This window comes from Erinaceus europaeus, chromosome 13 (assembly GCF_950295315.1).
Source record: "Erinaceus europaeus chromosome 13, mEriEur2.1, whole genome shotgun sequence".
Taxonomy (NCBI): Eukaryota; Metazoa; Chordata; class Mammalia; order Eulipotyphla; family Erinaceidae; genus Erinaceus; species Erinaceus europaeus.
The window spans coordinates 20,906,742-20,934,128 of record NC_080174.1 but is presented as its reverse complement, the minus strand read 5'-3'; the positions used below and the strand labels follow the sequence as shown (position 1 = coordinate 20,934,128).

At 38.0% G+C, this 27,387-nt stretch overlaps 1 protein-coding gene across 4 annotated transcripts in view; it reads right to left on the bottom strand.

Annotated features, from left to right (window-relative positions):
* Positions 1-27,387, bottom strand: part of MEI4 (meiotic double-stranded break formation protein 4) — a 250,338-nt gene that overhangs the window by 166,519 nt on the left and 56,432 nt on the right. For all 4 annotated transcript variants that reach the window (XM_060205419.1, XM_060205418.1, XM_060205417.1 and 1 more), the window contains one exon: positions 6,040-6,575. In XM_060205419.1, the coding sequence (XP_060061402.1) occupies positions 6,040-6,575 (536 nt within the window). The remainder of the gene's footprint in view (positions 1-6,039; positions 6,576-27,387) is intronic.

Genomic DNA, 27,387 nt, shown 5'->3' with positions numbered 1-27,387 from the left:
CTCTGCAAAAGTTGGACCAATTTACATTACCACCAGCAGTACAGGAGGGTTCTTTTGACCCCACAACCTCTCCAGCATTTGCTGATACTTTTGGCTACTACCTTTTCAGATGCATGACATTCTCACAGGAGTGAAGTGGCATCTCATTGTTGTCTTTATTTGCATTTCTCTGACAAGCAAAGACGTGGAACATCTTTTCATGTGTTTCTTGGCTTTTGGATCTCTTCTGTGGTGAATATTCTGTCCATGTCCTCTCCCCATTTTTGGATGGGGTTATTAGTTTTCTTGTTGTTGAGTTTGGCAAGCTCTTTATATACTTTGGTTTGTAAACTCTTATCTGATGTATGACATGTAAAGATCTTCTCCCATTCTGTGAGGGGTCACTCAGTTTGAGTAGTGGTTTCCTTTACTGTGCAGAAGCTTTTTAATTTGATGTAGACCAATAGGTTTGTGCTTGCTTTAGTCTTCTTTGTAATTGGATTCGTTTCATTGAAGATGTCTTTAAAATTTATGCGTAAAAGATTTTTGTCAATAGTTTCCTCTAAGTATCTGATAGTTTCTGGCCTAACATCCAAGCCCTTTATCCACTTGGAATTTACTTTTGTTTTTGGTGAAATATAGTGGTTCAGTTTCATTCTTCTGCATATTTCAACCCATTTTTTCCAACACCATTTGTTGAAGAGACTCTACTTTCCCCATTTAATAGTCTGGACACCTTTGTCAAAGATTACATGTCCATAGGTGTGGGAGCTTAATTCTGGGCTCTCAATTCTATTCCACTGGTCAGTGTGTCTATTCATGTTCAGTACCAAGAAATTTTGATGAGAATAATACAATTTGAGAGCTGGGATTGTGATGCCTCCTTGAGTCGTGACTCATAATTTCCAGTTTACAAATCTTTCACTTCTTTGGTTAGGTTTATTCCTAGATATTTTATTGTTTTGTTGCTGTAGTAAAAGTAATTGGTTTCAACTTCTTAGTGTTTGCAGACAGGAATGCCACTGACTTTTGAATGTTAATTTTGTAGCCTGACACCTTACTGTACTGCCTGATGATTTCAAAAAAGTTCTTGCTGGATTCCTTAGGTTTTTCTATGTATACTATTATGTCATCTGAAAATAGGGAGAGTTTGACTTCTTCTCTTCCAATCTGTATGTCTTTAATTCCTTGCTCCTGCCTGATTGCTATGGCAAGAACTTCTAACACTATGTTGAATAGTAATGGTGATAGTGGACAGCCTTGTCTAGTACCTGATCTGAGGGGAAATGCTTCCAGTTTTTCACCATTGAGTATGATGTTGGCTATAGGTTTGCTATATATAGACTCCACTATCTTCAGGAATTTTCCATCTATTCCCATTTTTTGTAGTGTTTTGATCATAAAGGGATGTTGTATTTTGTCAAAGGCTTTCTCTGCGTCTATTGATATGACCATGTGGTTTTTGGCCTTGCTTTTAGTGATGTGGTAGATCACGTTGATTGATTTACGTATATTACACCAACCTTGCATCCCTGGGATAAACCCCACTTGGTCATGATGAACAATCTTTTTAATGTAATGCTGTATCCTGTTGGCTAGAAATTTGCTCAATATTTTTCCATCTATGTTCATCAGATATATTGGTCTATAGTTTTCTTTTTTGGTTGTGTCCCTGTCTGCTTTGGTATCAAAGTGATGTTGGCTTCATAGAAGCTGGAAAGGAATATTCCAGTGTCTTCAATCTTCTGGAAGACTTTTAAAAGTAGAGGGTGGTGGGAATTGTTTGGAATTGTACCCCTCCTACCCTATGGTTTTGTTAATTAATACTTTCTTAAATAAAAAAAATAAAAAAAAATAAAAGTAGAGGTATTAGTTATTCTTTGAAGGTTTTGTAGAATTCAATTCTTAAACCATCTGGTTCAGGACTTTTATTTTTGGGAAGGTTTTTGATAAATGTTTCAATTTCATTAGCTGTAATGGGCCTGTTCATGCTACCTAGTTCCTGTTTACTTAATTTTGGAACTTCGTAGGTATCTAGGAAATCATCCACTTCTTCCAAGTTCTCTAGCTTGGTGGCATATAGTTGTTTATAGAAGTCCCGCATGATATGCTGAATTTCTGCAGTGTCTGTTGTGATATCTCCTCTTTCATTTACTATCTGATTTATTTGGGTCTTCTCCCTTTTTTATTTTGTGACTCTGGCTAAAGGTTGGTCGATTTTGTTCACTCTATCGAAGAACCAACATTTACTTTCATTGATCTTTTGTATGGTTTTCTTATTTTCAATGTTACTGATTTCTGCCCTAACTTTAGTGATTCTGTCCTTCTGGTTGTGTTAGGCTTCCTTTGTTCTTCTTCTTCTAGGTCTTTAAGATGTGCAATCAGGCTGTTTATTTGTGCTTTTTATTGTTTTCTAATGTGTGCTTGTATGGCTATGAACTTCCCTCTCAGTACTGCCTTAGCTGTGTCCCACATATTTTGATAGGCTTCTGTCTTCATTTTCATTGGACTTTCAAAACATTTTGATTTCTTCCTTTATTTCCTCTTTGACCCAGTAGTTGTTAAGTCGTGCACTGTTGAGCTTCCACATTTTGGGACTCTTACTAATCTTTTGTTGATTGTTAAGTGTTAGTTTAATTCCACTGTGGTCTGAGAAGATGCTTGGGATAATTTCAATGCTCTTGAATTTGCTGATGCTGTCTTTGTGGCCTAACATATGTTCTAGCCTTGAGAATGATCCATGTGGACTTGAGTAAAATGTGTATTCCAGTTTCTTGGGATGAATGACTCTGAAAATGTCCAATATTTCTAGTGTATCTATCTCCTTATTTAGCTCCCTCATTTATTTATTGATTTTCTGCCTGGGTGATCTGTTAAGTTGAGAGAGTGGGGTGTTGAAGTTCCCTAGTATGACTGTGTTGCTGTCAATATACTGCTGTAGGTCTTTCAGTAGATGTTTGATGTATTTAGATGGCTTCTCACTGGGTGCATAGATACTAATAATTATTAAGTTCTTTTGATTGACTGATCCTCAAAGCAATTAGTGTCCATCTCTATCTTTTTTAATTTTATTGATTTTAAAGTCTATCATGTCAGATATAAGGATAGCTATTCCTGCACTTTTTTGTGGGCCATTGGACTGTATGATAGTTTTCCATCTTTTCACTTTGAGTCTGTGTTTGTCTTGTTGAGTTAGGTGGGTTTCCTGTAGACACTATATTGTTAGGTTGTGTTTTCTGATCCATCTTCCTACTCTGTGCCTTTTAATAGGTGAAGTCAGGCCACTGACATTTATTGATATCAAAGACTGAAGATATTTTAATGCCATTCTTGTAAATTTTTAGAGTGTTCTTATATATGGAATGTTTATGGTGGTCTGACTCTTTATAGGAGAACTTTTAGAACTTCTTTCAGGGCAGGGTTGGTGATAGTTGATTCTTTCAACTATTGCTTGTCTGAGAAGGTTTTTATGCCTCCATCTAGTCTGAACAACAGATCTTACTAATTCTGTCTTCAGCCTCAGTTATTCTATTCTCTCTCCCCTATACTGTATTCTGGAGTTCATCTATTTTGTTACCCAGGTCTGATACTATTTTAGCTTGTTCATCTAGTTGTGTTTTTAGCTCAGCTATTTCAGCTTTCAGCACTCTAATAACCTTGAGATAAGTAGTGGTTTCTTCCAGAGTCTCATTGGTTGTTTCTGCATTTCTGATGACAATTCTTTCAAACTCTTTACTCACTCCTGTGATTATTTCCTTGACTATTATTTGGAAGTTGACCACATTATTTTGTGGTTCAACCATTGGGCGGCTTTTAGCTGAACTCTTGTCCTGGTTTATTTTTCCAATATTTCTTCTTGTTGTTTTAACCATTCTATATAATATATTATGAGGCTCCCCTCTCACTACTTTTCAAATTACTGATCACTCTTGCCTGGATTGACTTGTGTCTAAGTAATGTAATTAAAGGGTTCACAGTTGTGGAAATTGACAGTAGTTTCAATATTATTTTAATCCCTCAGTTGGAGCACAGTGGCTTTAAATGCTTCTTTTGTTCTTTTCCTTCCCTGTAGTCTATGGGAGCCTGTGGGCTTTTAAACTATAATTAGGCTTCTTAGCTTAATCTCCCACAGCTGACCAAGAGATAAATCAGGATGGGGAAGAGATATTCCAATGGTTATGCTACGAGACTCTCACAGCCCCACTGCTAGGCCACTGAGATATAAATCTTCTCCTGAATTTCTTCATTAGTTCTTTGTCCCCTGGTGTCAGCACAGGGCCTCCCCACTGCTGCTCCAGCTTCTGAGGGCAGTAGCAATGGAGAACCACAGCTGCATTTGGTGAGCCTTAGGGGAGTCCTCTTCTCCCTTCAATAGTCTCCTTGTTGGTGAAACAGACTGGAGGTGGTGTCTCAACTGGTAGACTGCCAAACTGTTACCAGCCACTTAATCTCTCTCTGGGTTCCTTTCTGTCCATAAGCCACACGTGTCTGCACTTGCTGGTGATTTGATGGGTTCCTAAAGTCATTCTATTCCTGTCTTGTTGCAGTCCCAAATGATCTCCTTTGGTATTCCTCAATGAACAGGAAGAGGAGAGGAGGGAATCACAGCTGCTGCTTCTCCATAGCCCCACCTCTGGAACTTCATACCAGTATCCTTAAGCCGATCCTTGCGCTTTGAGCCATGTGTGCTTAACCCCAAAACAATATTTTATGTATTCTTCAGCGACTTTATTCAATTATCCTGCATCTGCAGGTGGGGTCTTTGGGTATTATGCCACCCATAAGAGAAATTATGAAAGAGAAACAAAAAATACTCTTTGGCCTCCAGGCATTTGATAATCAATACCAGAATAAAAGCAGATTTGATTTAATACAGGCAATTCATCATAAAATAAATTAACAAATAGTAGTAATAAATTGAGAGTTTACAAGTATTGGTGGCTACTTGAAAAATATTGAGGTTCTTAAGCAATAAGAAGTAATGAGGGTGGGAGAAAGCAAGAGAGGAGGAGAAAAGAAAGATGCCAACTGAAATTGGTCAGGTGTTATAATACGCTTACCTTTAGGTTCCTAATTATTAAACATTTTTTTCTGCTTTGTATCTTAATGCTTTTCAGCCCCCATGTTGCAGATGCTACCATGACGCCAACCTGAATTCCCTAGGCAGACAAATTCACCAATATGTTCTGGAACATAACCTCCCAGGCGCCCTCCCGCACTAGGGAAAGATAGAAACAGGCTGGGGGGGGGGGTACAGATTGACCTGCCAATGCCAATATCCAGCACAGAAGTAATTTCAGAAGTCAGATCTCCCACCTTCTGCACCCCATAAAGAACTTTGATCCATATTGCGAGGGGGATAAAGAATAGAGAACCTTCCAATGGAGGTAAGAGATACAGGAATCTGGTGGTGGGAATTGTATGGAAGTAAACCCCTTTTATCCCACAATCATGTCAATCATTATTAAATCACTAATAAAATAAAATTTTAAAAATAAAATTTGGAAGGTAATTCAAAGAAGAGACTCAAATTTGAAACAAACACATATGTAGAGACCCATTTATAATAATCACAGAACAAAGGTGGGAACACAGGAGGCATAAGAGTTGCTGGTGGGGAGTCGGGCTGTAGCAGCAGGTTAAGCGCAGGTGGCACAAAGCACAAGGACCGGCATAAGGATCCCGGTTCGAGCCCCGGCTCCCCAGCTGCAGGGGAGTCGCTTCACAGGCGGTGAAGCAGGTCTGCAGGTGTCTATCTTTCTCTCCTCCTCTCTGTCTTCCCCTCCTCTCTCCATTTCTCTCTGTCCTATCCAACAACGATGACAACGACAATAATAACTACAACAATAAAACAACAAGGGCAATAAAAGGGAATAAATAAATAAAATAAAATAAATTTAAAAAAAAAGAAAGAAAATCTTTTTAAAAAAAAAGAGTTGCTGGTGGCAGCAAGAAAAATCCAACTAGGAAATCCAAGACACCAAAATAAATACTATCTAACAGGAATGTTCTCCAAAATTACTGGCATTATTTCATGAATGGAAGAGCTTTATCACTTACCCGGTTTATATGACTGTTCCTTAGAATAGCTTGTAATAGTGTTTTCTCAAATTCCTCAAACTTCTTGTAACACTTTTTAAGAATATGATCAGACAAGTTACAGTCATTGACCAGTTTAGCTAAAGTATCAACAGCTTCTGTCCAAAAGCTTGAGGAAGGAAATTTGGGTTTATGGTAAAAAGTGATCAAGCCATCTAGCAACTGAAGAACAGAATCAGATACTGTGGAAAAGTTATTTTCAAATTGGCTTAAGTCTGTTTTCAGACTTCCAGATTCTGTCAAGCATTTCAGTTCAAGCAGATGTTGCAGAAATTGCATGTGAGATGACAGAGGATTTCCTGGAGTCCTGCTATGCCTTTTCATGATGGGGAGTGGTGGAAAGAGTGTGGGAGCACAGCTCTGCACAAAGTGCTGGGGTATCTCTGCAGGTTCCATCCTCTGCTCATTTGATAAATCGCACCCAGAATCTTCCTGCATACTTAATGTGTTCTCAGAACTTTTAGGCTCCTGAGTCTGCAACTGGAAAGATGAATCTCCTAAGATACAAAGGAATAGAAGTGTTAACTTTCTGTAGTTAAAATTTCTTCACATAAAATCCAGATAGTCGTTTTTCTCACTTTAAATACTAAATAAAGGATGCAAATATATATATATATATATAACATTTAAAAATAGTAGCACAAAAACTGAACAGAGAAAAGGCTATAAAAGAAACTGCTTTGGCAAACTGCTACAAAGTCCCTTAGCTTCATTGGGAAAAATAAAACTGAGGAGCCAGGAGGTGGCATACCTGGTTAATAGCTCACATTACAATGCGGAAAGACCCAGGGTCAAGTCCCTGGTTCCCAACTGCAGGGGAAAAGCTTTATGAGTGAGGAAGTAAAGCTGCAAATGTCTTTTTTGTCTCTCTCCCTTTCTATCTCCCATTCCCCTCTCGGTTTCTCTTTGTCTATATTCAATAATAGATAAAAATGTATATAGAACAAAAAGCAAAATTGAATCATTTTCTCCTTCAGTTACAAGTTATGTTGGAAAGATATGGAGAAGAAATTGCAGAACTTTCAGTGGTTCAATATCTGGTATAAAGTCCAACAGGTAAGCAACCACAAAGCAACAGGCTTATCTAGAAAGAGAATTTTACTCTGGGTAATGTGTCTTGCCTACCCTGGTTAGATAAACTCATGCTGGAATAGATGATGATGATAATAATTCTTAAAACCTGAGTATAAATCAAAATCAGGGGAATAGAAGAAGACAAGAAAATTCCATATGCCAAAGAAGTCGAACACAATCACAGACTTAATAATAAGAAGAAAACACTGTTTATTTAAGGATACACAAGTAGTCTGATACTCCCTTAGATAAAATATAAAGCAGGAAATTCAATATGAAGAACTGTGTAGATGTCAGAGCATAGAAGATCTTATAAGTCATGTAAACATGGGGTAAGGACACACCAACATAATCGTTCTGCAAAAGACTTTCATGCCTCTGAGGTCCCAAGGTTTAATCTCTAGCACCACCATAATCCAGAGATGAATTATGACATGGTCTATCTCTATCATCTCTTTATCTTTCTATGTCATTAAAAATAAATATATACATATACATATATATTCTTAAAAGGCATATAAACAAACAAAAATCATAGAGTTTGTAAAGTGACTGTAACTCAGATTCGAATAAAGTAAGATCCCTTTAAAAAGGGATTTACTAACACACAAACATACCTGATACACAAATGTAAGTATATATAAATCATTTACACATGCATAGGAACTTATGATTATACAAGTATACTTTATCAATATATGTGTGTAGCATATATGTGTATCTTTATATATGTGTACATGTAAGTGTAATATACAAACATACATTTATACACATAAATACACATGCATATATCACTAAGCTCTATAACCTCTAGAATCTTCTAACATTGGTTGAGAAAATATGGCAGTCAAGGTGTAACTTGCACAGTGATGACATTAAGTGACTATCAGTAAACCGTACACTCCAAGCAGAAATTCACACTGAATATCTGAAATGCACGTATCTATTGACAGCACTCAGTTTGTCTGAAATGCACGTATCTATCAATGGCAGTAAGTTTGAGAAATAATTGCTGTCCACAGTGGGAGCATAAATCAAGCACTAAAGTATATTGTTCAGGAAGGACAAATGATCTTAGTTTCATTCCATGCAACATTATCCTGACACTGTGAAAGGCAGAATTGAAGACACAAGGAGACAGGGAAAATGTAGCTAGATGGTGCCTCTATCAGAGGGTCAGGACTATGAGCCAAGCAGTTACTGTAGAAGCCAAAAAGCAGAGGGAGATAAAGGAAATAGACAGGAGATGTGAAAAGTCAATCTGGAAACCAGTTAAGTAATTGCATGATTAAATACCACCTATGAGATCATCTGATATTAGTCTTTCTCTTTTTCTGGCTTGCTTCCCTCAACAAGTTCTGATTAATGTATGTCAAACGAGGTGGCCTTATCATTTTAAACAGCCACATAGTATCCTACTGTGATTATGTACCACGAATTTCCTAGCCACTCATCTGTTGAGCATCTGGGTTGCATCCAAGTTTGGGCTATAACAAACTGTGCTGATAATAACATAAGTTTAAGAAATGGGTTGAAGTTGGGGACCTGGTGTGTGAAGACGGATGAGGTCCTAGGTGGGGAGAGCAAGTGTCTCACACACACCTATCAAGGGGAGATGAGAGGTCGTGCCAATATGTTAAAAGTCTATACTATAAACCATTAACCATACCCCAATTTAAAAAATGTAGAACTGTTCCCAAGTATTATGCTGCTATATTACAAGTTATGTTGCTATAAACACGAGTGTATATAAGTTTATTTAGATGGGAATCTTTGCTTACTTTGGATAAATCCATGGGAGAAGAAATGCTAGGTTGTAGGGTAGATCTATTTCTAGCATTTTGATGAGTTTCCAAGATGTTTTTCAGAGGGGGTAGACCAATTTATAGTCCCACCTGATGGATAGGAGAGTTCTTCTCAAGAACAGATAAGTGGCTAAGCGGCTAAGAAAGTTGGTGGTATAGGTACATTATGGAGTACTATGCAGCCATTAAAAATGGCAATTATCCCTTTTGCCATATGTTGGGCAGAACATGAATGAATCATATTGAGTAAGATGAGCCAGGAAGAGAAGGACAAATGCCAAATGATCTCTCATAGGTGAGACCTTAGATGCAAAGACAGTAAGGGAAACAGGATGTTTTACTTGGATTGGGTGTGATGTGTTGTACCAAAAAAAAAGATGGAGAAAGAGGGGAAGGATGAAATGTATGATGGTGGGAAAAGGACCAAAGTTGGGAGACTGTCTTGCAAATATTAGTTATGGGGAGACGAGAGGCTGTCTGTGAGTGTCAACAACTGCCTTATACAAGAAACTATCAGCACCCTCCCACCCCAATAAAGTGGGGGAAAGGAAAGTATGAATAAATACATTCCATGACTCTGACCTAGGTGACTACATAATGGTATCATCCACTGCGGTGGCTAAAAGACAGAAGAACTAACTTAAGAAACATGTTAAGAAGTTCAGGTTTCAACAAGTAAAAGGTGAAGCAAATGGAGGACTTTGTAGCAAATTCTTCCCCTGAGAATTGATTATTTAAGCCGGAGAGTAAGAGAAAATTCTAGGCAGTATGTAAATGGTCATGTAGCAAACAATAAAAATGATCATCATGACCATGTGGAGAAGTGCTGGGGTAACAGACGACCAGGGACACATGGCTGAGCTGAGAACGCCGTTGAATCTTTGTTCACGAGCGGGCAAGCAGTCCAACAACCTAATCACCACACAATGTGCTCCTCCATCTCTCTCCTCTGGCGGCAGTGTCAGGAACCAAGGAAGTACGTAGGATAGGGGGCAGGGAGAAGGAAGAAGCGCGAAGCTAGCAATGACTAAACCAAAATCTCCCGGAGGCAGGGGGAGAGAAACCAAGCCAATGTAACAGAATGACCATGTAAATAGACCACAACATCGAGCAATGTAACAGAATGGATCCCAGAAGCAGAACTAGAAGCATACCAACAGAGAAGAAATGAGCAGTGACTAGAAGCCAACCAAGGTCAAAAAAAGTCCCTAAAAAGACTTAATATTTATAGGCTAAGTAGAGAAAGATCATTAAGGAGATAGTGAAGAACTGTATTACAAAAGTCAAGGAGAACTGTAAGAAATGTTGTATGTAATAGAGAATTCCAACATAGTAAAAAGTGGAGCATATGTTAAAATTACCCAATGATAAAAATCACCATATGATTACATCTGTGGCAGTTTGGTCAGTGTGGTGAACTTCAGAAGTCTGGGTACAATGGACCAAAGAGTAAATGGGAAAGAAAGAAAATGAAGAACAGCCAATGCTTCTGAGGACTTTGATGAGAAGAGTGAAAGTGGAGAGAAAGCACAGAAGAATGTGGCATGGCAAATCTGGAGAAACATAAGCAATTATAGACCAAAAATATTTTAAAAATTAAAAAGAGAAACAAAAATTAGACATATGAACAAAAACAAACATGGCAGGTGGAACATGGTGTTGACCAAAAGGACAAGGAGGCTAATCTAAGGATTCCATTGGATTGGCTGTGCTCTTACAGAAGCGATTTTTTTCTATTCAGGCTAAAGGGAAAGAGGATGTTATAGGGGTAAAAAACAAACAAACAACAACAACAACAAAAACCAACCCTGGAAGGCAGGAAGTTAAAAGAGTTTTTATTCATAAGATAGTTTTCTTTTTTTTCTTTTTTAAAGATTGAGACAGGGATGCTAGTGAACAAGCAATAAGAATAGTGAACATGACCATATTCCGTTTTCTCCATCATATACTTGGAGATCTATCTAATTTCTTGCTCTTTTATCCTGGATAAAATTAGAAGTAGATGAGATAGGGGATTGTAGTCTAAATTATGTCATGCATTTAACAATCACCTACTATAACCACTACAAATGTGTCTGCTCAGGCTGGGAGTACGGATTGACCTGTCAACACCCATGTACCCATGTTCAATGGGGAAGCAATTACAGAAGCCAGACCTTCTACCTTCTGCATCCCACAATGACCTTGGGTCCATATGCCCAGAGAGTTAAAGAACAGGAAACCTATCAGGGGAGGGGATGGGATACAGAGTTCTGGTGGTGGGAATTGTGTGAAGTTGTACCCCTCTTATCCTATGGTTTAGTCAATGTTTCCTTTTTATAAATAATAAATTTTTAAAAAATTGTGTCTGCTAATTATCACTATAATATCTGTACTTCAAGTTAGACACATAGTGGGTGGGGTAAGTTCACCAGCATAGTGATACCTAGCGTAGGAACTACCAGCAAATTGTTTAACTGCACATGACTATTTCTATACTCAGAAAGGCTGACATCATTTCCAGGCAGCAGGTACTCTTTTCCTAATGAAAAGGGATAAACATTTAAAAGAGCGTCTTAAGATATTCACATTACTCTCCACAAAAATAAATGGCGGGGACCACTGGTAATTATTCAAGTAGATACTTCTGGTCTTATTTCATGGAATTCAAAATGGTTCTTCCCTGAGAAAGTTAACAGAAACTTATTTTATTAACCTACTCAACTTTCCAGTATGGCAAATAGAACTTTGTGGATGATGACTATTTCTGGAAATATTCAAAAAATAAGAACTTGAGAAGAGAATACTAAATTGAGAAGTAAAAAACAAAAGTTAGGGACCAGGTAGTGGCACACCTAGTTGAGCACACATGTTACAATCTGCAAGGATCCGGGTTCAAACTCCCAATCCTCATCTACAGGGGGAAAGCTTTGCAAATAGTGAAGCAGTGCTGCAGGTCTCTCTCTCTCTCTCTCTCTCTCTCTCTCTCTCTCTCTCTCTCTTCCTTTCTATCTCCTTCTACTCTCTCAATTTCTGGCTGTCTTTATCCAATAAATAAAGATTATAAATTTTAAAAAAAGAAGTAAATAGTTGTTTTCTTCTTTTTTTTTAATTTAGTTCTTGAGTAGGTTTAGAGCACTCACTTGGAGGGACACCTTTCTAGACATTGGACAGTATCTAACATATCTGTCATTGAGTTTTGAAAGAGAATAAACTACACACAAACTAATACATACCAACTGCTCGATAAGTAGATTTTTATTAGATAGTTATATCCAAATCTAATTTAAGCCAAATTTTAAAATCCACACATAAAATTGTATCCTATATTTTATAATTGCAGTGTAGTAGTCCACTGAAAATACATGCCATACAACATTGTATCCTTTTGGATAAAATGGATGGAGATGGGAGTGATTATGCTTCATAAAGAAAGAAAGAATAAACCACTACTAGATAGTTTTGTTCATGTGTAGAGTACAGATTTCATGAGAAATTCAGTGTTTATCAGTGGGGTGGACAACACAGAACTTTGGTGATGGGAGACAGTAGGTATCAGTATCCCTAAACTTTTTTTTCTTTCACTTGGACCCAGTGCCTCCATGAATCTACTATTTCCAGTAACCACATTTTTCTTTTTTTCTTTTAGATAGGAGGTGTCTCTCAGATTATTCATATCTATCAATACATAAATTCTATTTTATGTATGATTTTATTGTGTTAATGCCTTTTCCACCTCCACAATCTTTTAGTCTCATTTATAAACTTAGACCTTTAGAATCAACTGTCTAGAAGGCATTTTTTACACACCCTATAAATTTCATAAAGTTTGCTTATAAAACTGAACAGATTCCCCACACACTAACACATAATTTCTGTTTTGTCCTGTATGTTTGCCTATCCTACCTGATAGCAAGACCACTTTCCCCAGTCACCAAGCCCAGACAATTGACTATCCTGGACTCCTTTTTCTTACCACAGTATGCTGATTCTATCTCCTGGCTCTACCAAGAAAGCTAGAGACAGCAAGAGAGAATGAGAGAGAGTAATTAAAAACTTGAGAGAGATGAATCCACCAAGACCTGCAGTCAGCAAACTGGTGCATCCATAATCTAACTACAAAGGTTTGATAGCCTGGAGAGCTGATAATGTAAGTGTAAATACCAGGAGACTGGACGGACACTCCAGATGAATTGTTTCAACTCAAATCCATAGGCAAAAAAAAAAAAAAAAAAAAGACAACATTCCAGTGGAAGGGCTAGCAGAGTAGAGGAAACACTAACTTATTCAGTCTTTTGTTCTAGGGCCAGGTGGTGATTTACCTGGTTAAGTACTCTGATTAAAGTTCTTTGTTCCAATTCAGTAATACTAGTAATTAGGTGAAGCCCATCTACATTAAGGAGGGTAATCTACCAAACTCAGACTACTGATTCAAATGTTAGTCTCATCTAAAACACCCTTACAGACATGTCCACAGTACTTAATTAAATGTCTGAGGCAACCAAGTTTTAGCAGAAAAATGATCACGGGATGTGTCTGAGTCCGTCCTTCCTAGCCTCTTCTACTGTTTTAGTTGACAATATCATCATCTCTTAATCTGATTAAAGCAATGCTTTCATTTGCTTGGGTCACATTCTCAACTAGCCTGAGCGTTATCCTGTTTTCAAAGTCCTTGTTTGATTGCAGGACTGCCATCTACCATTCCAATGGCTTCCCAAAACTTACAAGGTAAGAGTTCTCCAAGTTGCTCAGTCTGGCCTATAGTTGTGTTCTGTCTGGCCAGCCCCCTGCTCACTTTCCAGACTTCTGTCCTTCCCTTATCCATGAGCAAACAATATTAAGCAACTTAGAAACTACCAAAACACAGCACGATGTTTCCTACATTCAATTTGATGAGCTGTTCTTACCATCAGGTGTGTAGATACAGCATAACCCAGAGACAGAATCATCCTTCAAAACCTGCTTCAAGTCCTCTGTGTTTCCATTCCTTCTTTGTTTTCCATTGGCAGAAGAAACCATTCCCCATCTGGTCTATTTTGTTCCTTACACATAATTCTACTACTGGGTCATCAAACTCTTTTGAATGTAATGGTGACCATCTATTCAAACGGAGAGATTCCAGATGGCAGAATTTATTAATTTGGATACATATTTTGCCTCCAGGGTTATAGCTGGGGCTCAGTGCCTGCACTATGAATCCACTGCTCTCGGAGGCCTTTTTTTTTTTCCATTTTGTTGCCCTTGTTGTTGTCCTTATTGTCACTGTTGTTATTGCTGTCGTTGTTGTTAGGACAGAGAAAAATTGAGAGAGGAAGGAAAGACAGAGTGGGGGAGAGGAAGATAGACACCTGCAGACCTGCTTCACAGCTTGTGAATCGACTCCCCCTGCAGGTGGAGAGCCGGGTGGGCTCGAACCAGGATCCTTATGCCAGTCCTTGTGCTTCATATCATATTCACTTAACCTGCCGTGCTACTACTCTGCCCCCTAACTTGAATATTTGTTGTTGCCGGATATACATACTCACCTTCTTAATAGTCTCAATACTCGTTATAGAAAATATACAAGTATACATACACACATATAAATATGTTTTTATGTAAATGCATTTGAATTTTGTATATCATTATATACTATACATAAACAAAAAATAAAAATGCCTCTTGAAATTCACTGAAATGCCACTAGATACCCAGTTTGTTACTAAAAAAAAACAACAGAAAACAATAACAAACAAACAAATAAATAAAAAAACACCTTTTCAGATATGCTGAAATGCCATCAAGGCGTACATCAAGTTCATCACTACCAACTATGGTTTCTTAATATTAATAATGATCATTCATATCTACCACTGCATTGAACCATTTAAAAGTAATGTTTATGCCATCTGGTGGTCAAACTGGATATACTAAGTTTAAAGTATTTCACAAAGTTTTCTGATATGGGAGTGCTTCACTTAAGAAAATTATCTTCTTCCTTTGGAATGATACTGCAAAAATTTTTTTTTAATTTTTTTTATTTATTTACTTCCCTTTTGTTGCCCTTGTTGTTTTATTGTTGTAGTCGTTATTGTTGTTATTGATGTCGTCGTTGTTGGATAGGACAAAGAGAAATGGAGAGAGGAGAGGAAGACAGAGTGGGAGAGAAAGGTAGACACCTGCTAACCTGCTTCACCACTTGTGAAGCGACCCCCCCCTGCAGGTGGGGAGCCGGGGGCCTCAAACCAAGATCCTTACTCGGGTCCTTGCCCTTTGCGCCATGTGCGCTTAACCCACTGCACTACCGCCCTACACTCAATACTGCAAAACTTGTCTGAGCAATGCTGACCATTTAATCCCAGCCTAGTAGTCTGTATCACAATTCTAACTCTGACCACTCTAAATGAAGAAAGCAGATTCCAATATTCCAGATTACAAACTACTGGGATATTTCCTTTGACTGCATTGTCTTTACTGTATGAGGATCACAAACCACTTTTTATGTGTCAACTTGGTTCAGGTCTACTTGACAGCTTAATTCTTCCTGTCTTCAGGCACTCAAATCTTAATTTTACTGGTTAGTTCCTTACCTCCCAACTATGACATTCTGTAGTTCCCTAGTATGCAGTATAGATTAAAGCTTGGTCCTAATTCCCTTTCCTAACAAATAAGATCTATGGTCCTATGGTGGAACAGAGAGTGGAATACACTGACACCTACCTGAGGGAATCTGGAAATACACCCTCCTCACAACAATAATCCTGCTAAATCGACACCCCCCCACCCTAACAAGATGACTCTGAAATGGAGAAGAAAATTTAAAATTATGTGGGAATGGGGCAGACAGTGGCACACTCAGTTGAGTGTACATGCTACAAGAACAAGGACCCAGGTTCAAGCCTTCAGTCCTTTCACCTGCAGTGCTGCAGATATATGTCTCTTCCTCTCTATCCATCCCTCCCTTCTCAACTTCTGTCTATACCCAATAAATAAATAAAATATTTTTAAAATAAAGCTACTAAATGAACATTTATATCAGACAAAATTAATAGAAAAAATAAAATATTTTATATCATTACCTCTTTTAAAAAACAATGCCAATACAAATATATGTAACTAGGCTATGAAAATGATGTCTTAATCTCCAACCTCTTCCCTCTCCCAAATAATTCTAAATACAACTGCCCTGTTACTTTGCCAAAAGAACCTTTTCCCTCAGATCACCTAAAGAAATCACATTCAGGGAGGCAGGCAGTAGACTCACTGGGTTAAGTGCACTTGGTACGAAGCACAAGGACAAAGCAAGGATCCCAGTTTGAACTCCTGAATCCTGCAGGGGGGTTGCTTTGCAAGTGATGAAGCAGGTCTATCTTTCTCTCCCCTCTGTCTTCCCCTCCTCTCTCAATTTCTTTCTATCCTATCCAACAATAGCAACAACAACAACAATGGAAAAGATGGCTGCCAGGAGCAGTAGATTCATAGTACAAGCACTGAGTCCCAGAAATGACCTTGGAGGCAAAAAAAAAAAAAATCACTTTCAGAAACATACTGCTTGACACATACATAGCATATACCCAATAAATGTTAGTTCCCTTCTATTTTCCCTGATGGAAAGTCTCTAAAGGCTCCTTGCTGTCTACAGAATAAAGCAGGTTTTCTACTGGCTGTCACACCTCTTCTTAATAGGGTCCAACCAAGTATTTCATGCTATTTTTCCAGAACTCCCCTTTATGCTCTGTACGCCACAGTCTAATTAAACTATCTGCCAATAGATTCCTGTGTCCGTATTTTACACTGTTCCCTCTTGCCTGAAATACCTCACTACCACCACTTTCAAAATTTTACCCATCCTTCAAGGTCAGCAACTTACTCCATAAAGACTTTTCAAAGTTCTGTTCTCTAAAGCAAAATAATCACTCTCTTCTCTCTGAAAATCAATTTCTTTCTTTGAGCCACGGTCTCACTGGCTGTTACCAGTGATGTGATTTCTGTTCCCAAAAGACTATGGGATTCTACAGACAGGGATTAGACCTTGCATTTTCACATTGTTTGTACTTAATAGAGAATAAAAGGGAACTGAGTAAGTAAAAAATAAAAAAGAATTTCTCTAAAGGCAATGGGAGACTAGGACAAAATTTGAAGCCAATAAAAAGAAATAATCTCTCTTTGAAGCCAGTCAATTAAGGAGCAAAGATGTGCAGTTTAGATTTAAAAGCTTGGCTTTAGTTCTCTTTCCTAACAAATGGGCAGTGTTAGATTGAGAGATGATGTAGTTACAACGTGATTCCAACAGCACAAACCTATAATTAACATCAAAACCAGGAAGATAGCCTGCGACCAAGCAAGTCAATGACTGAAGCCACTTATGTAACTTTCATCATCAAGTGTAATGTCACAAATACCATAAAGAATTAGTTAAATGGCATAATTACTTAAGTCTTGTATATACTACATTCATTAGCTTCCCGATATAGTAAACACCAGGAAATATACTAATCTCCGCAACCTAGCTTTCCAGAGATCCCACAGATCTCCCTGACCAAGCCTCTTAACCAAGACAACTTGCCCAAATTTGTTTCCCACCCCAGCCATTCAAGTTAACTGTTCAACCTTAGCTCTAGGCCACAATTAACTGTTCAAGTCTACACTGTTGAGATATTTCCTGTGAGGCAGCTTGGGGCCCCATGCCTCTCAAGGTTGAATAAGTGAACAGATATTCCTCTCTATGGGATGTGTTCACTTCATTCGCTTTATCAGAATTCAGATGCAATGAGATCCTTTACACTGTGCAATGTTTCTCCAGTCTACATCACCATAAATGAATTCACACTAAAAAAAGGATTCTTAGACAGAGGTAATCGGTGTTTCCAGGGGAAGGCTCCAGGAATTCATTCTCTTTATCAAAATTCAGATGCACTGAGATCCTTTACACTGTGCAATATTTCTCCAGTCTACATCACCGCAAATGAATTCACACTAAAATAAGTATTCCTAGACAGATGTAATCACTGTTTCCAGGAACATACATTGTAAATAAACATTTCAAAAGAGTAACATAACCAGGGAGTCAGGCGGTAGCACAGTGGGTGAAGCCCACGTAGTGTGAAGCGCAATGACCAGCATAAGGATCCTGGTTCGAGCTCCTGGCTCCCTACCTGCAGGGAAGTCGCTTCACAGGTGGTGAAACAGGTCTGCAGGTGTCTATTTTTCTCTCCCCCTCTCTTTCTTCCCCATCTCTCTTCATTTCTCTTTGTCCTATCCAACATCGACGATATCAATAACAACAATAATAACTACAACAATAAAAAAACAAGCTCAACAAAAGGGAAAATAAGTAAATTAAAAAGAGTAACATAACCAGTGAAGTCTCAAGAACTTGCATTGTATTTACTACTTGTCTCTTTCTTACTTTATAATTTCTTTTATATTAATTTCACAGCCTCTCACACCTATCCAGTCATTCAATTCCTCCTACTACCTATAATTTATTATTTGTAGCAGCCAAAGCAAGATCTTCAAATCACCTGTACCAACTTGGTCGATTTGATTCAGTTTTTAACACTCAGAATTAGTCTTGGTTATTGGTTTACTTGTTATTATCTGTCTTCTCCATAAAAATAAAAGTGTACTAAACATGTTCAGAATCTATGCCACTGGGGAAAGATAGAAACAGGATGAAGATATGGATTGACCTGCCAATGTCCATGCTCAGCAGAGAAGCAACTACAGAAGCCAGACCTTTCACCTTCTGCACCCCATAAAGAATTTTGGTCCATACTCCCAGAGGGATAAAGAATGGTGAACCTTCCAACAGAGGTGACAGGATACAAAAGTCTGGTGGTGGGAACTGTATGGAATTAGATCATCATTAAATCACTACTAAAAAATGTTCAGAATCAATTTCTAGTAAGTCTGTTGCTCTAAAGAAATCTATGTATCAGGGCCAGGTGGTGATACACCTGGTTAAGCGTACACATTACAGTGCAAGGACAAAGGTTCAAGGCCCTGGTCCTCACCTGCAGGGGGAAAGCTTCACAGGTGGTGAAACAGGGCTGTAGGTGTCTCTCCATTTCCCTCCCTTTCTCTCTACCCCTCTCCCTCTCAATTTCTGTCTATCCTTATGGAATAATAAATAAATAAATAAATAGAAAACATTATTTTAAAAAGGAACCTAATTCTATCTTTTTATCACTGGAACTCCAGTGGTAAAATTGAAATAAGTTTCTTGTCAAAAAAATAAGCGAATCAATTAATTGAGAAGCAAGTGAGCATCAGTGACTGCGGCTCCCAAACAAAACTGTATGCATCATATATTGTATGTTTACTCAGGAGAGCTTACTGAAAACCAGCCCACAAGCTCATAATGAGTAGCAAATAAATGTTTTCATTTTGTCCAAGCATCAAAGTCAAGCACAGTTTTGAAAAAAAAAAATCTAACTATGTATTTCAGTGTTTGCAGATTAATTTGTCTACTGTAGAAGATACTCAGTATTATACTGAAAAAAAAAAGTTAACTTTTAGTTACTTGTAATCCTCCTGATCACAAACATCTGCCTCAATTGTATGCTCATCCTCTCACAATTGAACAAGCACAATAAGAAGTCTCTAACTTTAATTTGCTTTCTCATTCATTCAACTTTCAATTTCACTCTCTAAATTAGAATCATCGTTTTAGCTACTGTGCACCTCAGAAATAAATCTACAAGTGCAGGTTTTGTCTCTATGTGGTTGTTGATTTGCCTGATCTAAAGCCAAGCACACTTTTGTCTAACCTGATCTCCATCTGTTAGAGCAGACAGAGATCTCAATGAGGAAACTGCTATGCAGTTGCCCAACCTGAGCTGAACCTGGAGGGAGGGGGCCTCCCTCTGAGTAGAACACATTTTCGTGTCTGTTTAGTTAGGCTTCTAGCTATGAGTTCTGGTTTCAAGGTTTTGTTTGGTTTTTGGTTTTCACATTTGCCATATCAAAACTGGTCCACAGAATCTAGGCTTTGTTAAAAAGCTGTCTGTATGAGAGACTCAGATTTTTTTTCTTCTTTTAAAGGCTTACTGAACATTACAGATACTAAGGTGACTGCTTAGAAATACAGGAAAGAAAAAAGAAAATTCAGCAGTCACGATTTTTCTATTAGTATCAATTAAAATATGGTTTTATTTCTGCCCGTAGTTATCTATGCTACATCTTATTTATTGCAAAATTTAAAATAGCTCAGTCTATACTCAGGTAACAAACATTTACCTTCAAATAATGTAGGCTTCTCTCAGGCCTTATCCCCACTTTTACAGTCATAGGATACACAAAACATTCATAAAATCTCTTTAATCTTCAGTCCTTTTTTCAGTCATTTTTCTTTTGTGATTAATAATGGCTTACAATATTATAAGATTACAGGGTTCCACATTGCACCAACCATCAAAAATTCTGTAGCCCCATCTTCAATGATAAGATAATCACCTCAGTTCTCACAAAGTCTTAGAGACATCCTATACTTTTTTGTTTGTTTGTTGACTGGTTGGTTTAATGCAAGTTCATGTGTTTCAGTTCTCTAGACTCCACATATGAGTGAAACCATCCAGTACTTGTCTTTTCCCTCTTATCTCATTAAACACAATTTCAATTTCATCTACTTTATCCCAAAGGATAAAATATGATCTTTTTTGATTTCAGAGTAGTATTCCATGGAGTCATAGCCCATAAATTCTTTATCTAGTTATTTATTGATGGGCATTTAGGCTGCTTCTAATCTTTGACTGTTGTGAATACAGCTATGGTCATAGAAGTGAATATGTCCTTTCAAATTAGTGTTTGCATGTCCATTGGATAAATGCCTAAGTGTTATTGCTAAATCATAAGATAATTACATTTTTATTTGCTTAAAATCTCTTCATAGAGTCTTCCAAAGGGGCTACACCAGTCTGCATTTATACCAACAATATAACAGAGTCCTTTTTTTTCTCCACAACACCTGAAATTTCTGGTTTTGGTCATGTAAGCCATTCTCACAAATGTGAGACGGAATCTCAATGTAGTGTTAATTTGCATTTCTCTAATGATATGCGATATGAAATATTTCTTCAGATGCCCATGGGCTATGTGTATCTCTTCTTTAGAAAACTATTCAGTTAATTGGCCCACATTTTATCGGGCTATTTATTTTTCTTTAGTTGAGTTGTATGAGTTCTTTATAGATGATTCATATCAGTTTCTTGTTAGATGAGTGATGTGCAAATATCTTCTCCCTTTTACTCGGTTGCCTTTTTATCCTTGTGTAGTTTGCTTTTCATGTGTAGAAGCTTTTTAGCTTGATGCAGTCCCATTTTTTAATCTCGTATTCATTTCTGAAGCCTTGTGGTATTGAGTCTCCAAATACATCTTTGATGTTAGGTCCTGAAGTGTTTCACCTTTTTTTCTATATATTTTATAGTTTCAGATCTAATGTCTAATATCTATGTCTTTGATCCATTTTGAGCTAATTTTGGTGTATAGCATTAAATAGTAGCCTTGATTCATTTTTCTTTATGTGACTGTCCAGTTTTCCAACACCATTTGTTGAAAAGGCTTTTGGAAATAGCACACTTCTCAATTTCAATTTATGCTACAGAGTAATAGTAATTAAAATAATGTGCTACTGGAATAAAAAAGTAGACACTTGAACCAATGAAACCAAATAAAAAAACCCAAAATAAACCCACATATAGCCACCTAATCGTCAGTTTTGATGACTAAAGTTAATTTTTCTCCCTAGTAGTGAAGATTATTCTACACTTCGTCTGACACACTAAACTTCCTTACAAGTGCCTTACAAAAACTTGGTTTTTAACATATTATTCCTCAAAGGTCCTGTGAGTCCCCCATAAATTTGGATGGCCCCTTTGAAAGGAAGCCTGAACACTGAGTTCACTGATGCTGCTGAACTCCAATGGCACCCTTCTCATCTTAGAGATATTCTCCTTTATCTAAGCATATCTCACTTCAAAGGGGGTTTAAATAATAGCTCTTGCCGATAGTAACAAGACATGATCAAATGCTGGCTTACTTACGACACAGTATATCTCTTACCACTCCCCAGAGTGATTTTTACTTACTATTTTTTGTTTTATTTATTTACTTTGATTGGAGACTGAAACAAATTGAGATAAAGAGAGAAAAGAGAAAGACGCCTGCAGTACTACTTCACCACTCGTGAAGACTCCTCCTTGCAGGAGTCTAACGCTGGGGTCCTTGTACATTATTAATATGTGCACTTCACTAGATGTGCCATTGTCCAAATCTCAGAAGTAAAACATTTAAAAAATATTTAACTGATTTATTCATTTTGTATATGGAAAGAAATTGAGAGGGAAAGGGGAGATAGAGAGGGAGAGTCAGTTTACCTGCAACATTGTTTCACCACTCTTGAAGCTTCCCCTGGCCTTTGGGAACCAAGGGTTTGAACCTGGTTCCTTGTGCACTATACCAGGTATGCCAAGAAGTGGCCCCTTAAGTGAAATGTCATGGCAACATAATCAATTAACTCAATCATATATAAATACACTGCCATTAGATAACAAGTTCTTTCTGCAAATCACCGGTTTTCAAAAAATTTTAGTCCCCTTTGAGGTCTCCCCTTCCCTTCTCTCTCTGTCGCTAGTAAGTGATTTGATACTTTGTCAAAGTGAACCACTTTGGGGCAGCCAGATAGTTTTTAGAATTTACACACTGAGTTCTTGCACATGATCTTTTTGTTGTTGTTGTTGTCACTGGAGCCTTACTACTCCAGACCAACTTGTTCGATGTTAAGACAGAGACAGAGAGGCATCAAAGCTCTGAAGCTTTTCTAGTGTGATGGGCTCAAATCTGGTTGATGTCTATGACAAAGTAAGCTTACTCTTCAAACGAACTATCTTGCTGGCCCCATAATATTTTGGTATTTCCTCACTACTAAAAATAAAGTTCAAATAAGAGTTTCAGCCATATCCTCTGCTCCTACACACACCACACCCAAAGGGTAAGATAATGTTCCCTTCTTCCCACCCTCCTTTATTAAAGATCCTTGCATCTTTAAGGCTCCCTGGTATTTGTTTTAAAAAATTCCTTACCACATACTCACGGTTACCTTCCCTTGAAATTTCATCAAAACTTATTTATGTATTTGTTCTATCTCCTAACTTTTTCTACTTCTCTCGGACAAGTTGCAATTGATCAAATGACCACCTGGTCAATGATTAAATAGTCAATAGTTTCTGTTTTGCTTGACATTCATCTCACAGTCTTTCTCATTGACAAAATAATAAACTGTTGTTATTTGCTTTATATATATGCTACTCATTTAGACAGGGTTGCCTCCTATCAAATTAAACTTTGTTTTCTTTTACTTAGCTGACTACTATGGTCAAAAAGCTTGTATTTCCTCTCCTAAACTGCTTATGGTCAATTTCTAAATTCCTAGGCAATGGTATTATATACTATGGTAAGCCTTTGGGAGGTGACTTAACTCAGTCATGAGTGTATAGTCCTCATGAATAAGGTCAGCGACCTTACTAAAGTGATCCCTCACCCCTTTCTCCATGTGAACACACATGCTAAGATCCTGTCTATTAAACAGAAAGTTGTCCTCACTGAACACTGTCAGCAGGCTGGAATCTAGGACTTCCAAGATTCTTGAGCCAGTCATATGACCTAAATTTCTGTGTTTTTTAAAAAATTCTTTTTTATTTATTTGTTATTGAATAACAATAACAAATGATAACAATAACTATCCATTGTCTTCTTGAACCCTAAGACAACAGGAACCCCACATTTCCACTATAGAGCCTATATTTCCCCCAGTCCTGGAACCTTAGGGTGGGGCCCACTTTTCTGCATACTGCTCTCAATTCAAATCAAATAATATTGCATTCGTGGATTGCAACCTAATCAACACAACAAGTGCCACCCCACTTCAGAGATGTGATCAGAGACTTCAGGTGTGGCATGACAACCCTTCAGCTTCATCACTCAGGTGAGACCTTTCCTTTCATAGTATTCTCTAATTCCATTCCAGGTGTTCCACTCCCCAATAAAGTCCCCAAACCTAGATTTAGTCCAGGTCCCCTGAGACAGAGCATAGGTTCATCCGTGCCCATAAACTAGGTGAAAAATATATACCTGAAAGCAAAAGTACACAAGAGCATGCAGAGAATACCCTCAACACTTCATCTGCACTATTCCAGTCTTTAGGTCCATGATTGTTCAACAATCTCTCTGGCTTTGTATGTTAACATCCACCAGGTTCTGGATGCTGACCAGACTTCCCTGGACAGACGACCCCATCAATGTGTACTGGAGCGCCACTTCCTCAGAGCCACACCCTACTAGGCAAAGAGAGAGACAGACTGGGAGTATGGATCAACCAGTCAACGCCCATGTTCAGTGGGCAAGCAATTACAGAAGCCAGACCTTCCACCCTCTGCAACCCACAACGACCCTGGATCCATACTCCTGGAGAGATAGAGAATAGGAAGGCTATCAGGGGAGGGGGTGGGATGTGGAGATCAGGTTATGAGAATTGTGCAGAATTGTTCCCCTCTCATTCTATGGTTTTCTTAATGTCTCCTTTCTTAAATAAATAAATTCTTTTTATTTATTTGTTATTGAATAAAGACAGAAAGAAATTGAGCATGGTGGGAGAGATAATGAGAGGGAAAGGAGCAGAGAGATACCTGCAGTCCTGTTTCACCACACATGAAGCTTTCCCCCCATAGGTGGGGACCAGTGGGGGACCATTACCACTGTAACATGTGTACCTAACCAGGTGTGCCACCGCCTGCCCCCCCCAACCAAATTTCTGTTGTTTATAAGCACCCAGTCTGTGTCTCTTTGCAAGAGCAGCCCAAATAGACTAAGGTATCAACTTTTATACCTCAACATTGTCTGTCACTCTGAGTAACACCTGCCTGTTCAAGTTGCTCCTTTATTTATTTATTTATTTATTTATTTATTTATCTTGCCCAATTCTCTGTAATACCTCTTAATTGGCCTTCGTAAATCCTGGCTCATCCATCTCCAGTCTATCTCAAATTGGAATCTAGTGACCTTGTCAGTCATGAATCTTACTGTATCACCCACCTGTTAACAGTACCTCAGTATTGATTTTCCAAGTTCTCACCATCTTTCTCTGTAATGTGTGTGCTTAACCAGGTGTGCCACCACCTGGCCCCACCATCTTTCTCAAAAGAATCTCAGCACTGAGCTTTCTAGAACACTACAGATGAAGTAAAATGGACAGCAAAAGTTGAAAACCATCCCTCTAATCTTATTTATACCACATTTCTGTATTATCATTTCTAAAACATATACATTTTTTCCTTTCCTTCCAAGCCCACTTATCCTAATTTACCAATATCCCAGTTTTATGTGTCCATTCAAATGTCCTTCCTTAGGAAGAGCTTCTCTGAGTTGGAAAAGTCATGACATAATGTTCTATGCTGTTCTATGCAAAATTACCTCATAACTTTCCCGACAGCCCAGTAGATCAAATCTGATTGCTCTGAAATTGGCGTCCACTGAACATGTTAACAGTCTTCTGCCTTTGGATGTGAAGTCCAAAGAGATGGTGCCATATTCATCTTGTCCTTTTCCTAAGCATATTACCAAGCACAGGGAGGGTGCTCAGCAACTTGTACTAAATGAAATGCTACAACAACATCACAAGAAAAAGGACTGTGAAAACCTAATGTGAAAGGAATATTGCCTTAAGGAATCATATAACTTAAGTCCTTAAAAAATATATCTCAAGAGACTCTGAAAATATTGGTAACACCCTTAAGTGACAGACAATCCAAAAATAGAAAAATATGGTAACTGACCAATTTTGAAGCTAGGAGTTAGATGCCTTTCATGTCACCATGGAATAAAATATTTGAAAGATGATATAATACCATGTCTTAAGTATATAAAATAATTGTAGGTTTCTTAGGAAAACCAAGAATCATTCACATGCCGCACTCCAAAGAAACATGACTTTTTCACATCTAATACTATTTCTACAAGTGTGGTCTATCTTACAGGAACAGTCTAAATGACAACTCTGTAAGAACATATGCATCTGGTCAAAGGTCGCATATTTGATTCTGTAGAGTCAGTTCTCTAACACACAGACACAGAGTGAAAATATACTTAAATCTGAAAAAAAGAGGAGCCAGAAACAAGACCATAGTCATTATGATTAACACATACTTTGAGTAGCAGAAAAGGAGAGCTCAAAGTCATTTTTTTCCTGCAAATATTTTATTGCTAACCAAGCAGAACTCATTTCTACTCATTTTTATCATTGTGATAATTCTGAAAATAAAGTCCCTTTCTCAAGGGTTCTGGTTTTCATAATTTGTAAGGCTGAGTTATAAAGCAGTGTAGCACAGCTTTAGTCCTACGGTTCAGTCATCTACCACTCATCGCAAAAACCAGTGGTCTAGGAAATTAAATAAATTTGAGCAAAAGAGCATCATAGTCTCCTACTATCAAAAGATGAAATTAACCCACATTTTTCAGGGGGAAAATAAAACTAGCTATATATATTTTGCCTTGACAGATAGATTTCACAGCTTGTACAAAGCATTCAGTGTAATTCATTGTATTGGGGGACACAAGGTACAGGCTACGGATAAGAATGAAAAGGACTCAGGGAGTCAGGCCGTAGCGCAGTGAGTTCAGTGCAGGTGACGCAAAGTGCAAGGATCAGCATGAGGATCCCGGTTCGGTTCCAGCTCCTGGCTCCCCACCTGCAGGTGGGTTGCTTCACGGGTGGTGAAGCAGGTGTGCAGGTATCTGTCTTTCTCTCCCCTTCTCTGTCTTCCCCTCCTCTCTCCATTTCTTTCTGTCCTATCCAACAACAATGACATCAGTAACAACAATAACTACAACAATGAAACAACAAGGCAACAAAAGGGAATAAATAAATAAATATTTTTAAAAAAAGAATGGAAAGGACTCAAATGGTAAATAAGGCATGGTTTTCTACCCAAAAAGAACAAAGAAAAAGGTAAGCTTAGAGCTAACTCTTTTTATTACATGGCAAAAGGGCATTATTAATGCTTCGCAGAGGTACAGGTGAGCTTCTCAACAACCACAAAAGAACTGGTTCATACTGAAGAAAAGCCAGAGTAATTTCAGGGAGTGGGAGTGCTATAGGATCGCCTAATTTTTTATTATTATCTTTACTTATTTGGTTATTAGACAGAGACAGCCAGAAATTGAGGGAGAAGGGGGTGATAGGGAGAGACAGGGAGACACCTGCAGCGCTGCTTCACCACTACAACCTTCCCCATGTAGGTGGGGACCAGGGGCTTGAATCTGGGTCTTTGTGCACTGTGATGTGAGTGCTTAACCACGTGCACCACCACTGGGCCCTGGATCACATAATTTTCACTACAGGGGTTTTAAAACTAGGAAGCGGTAGACAAGGAATAAAGGCAGAGAAAATGCAGAGGCATGGAGAGAGTAGGATATAGAA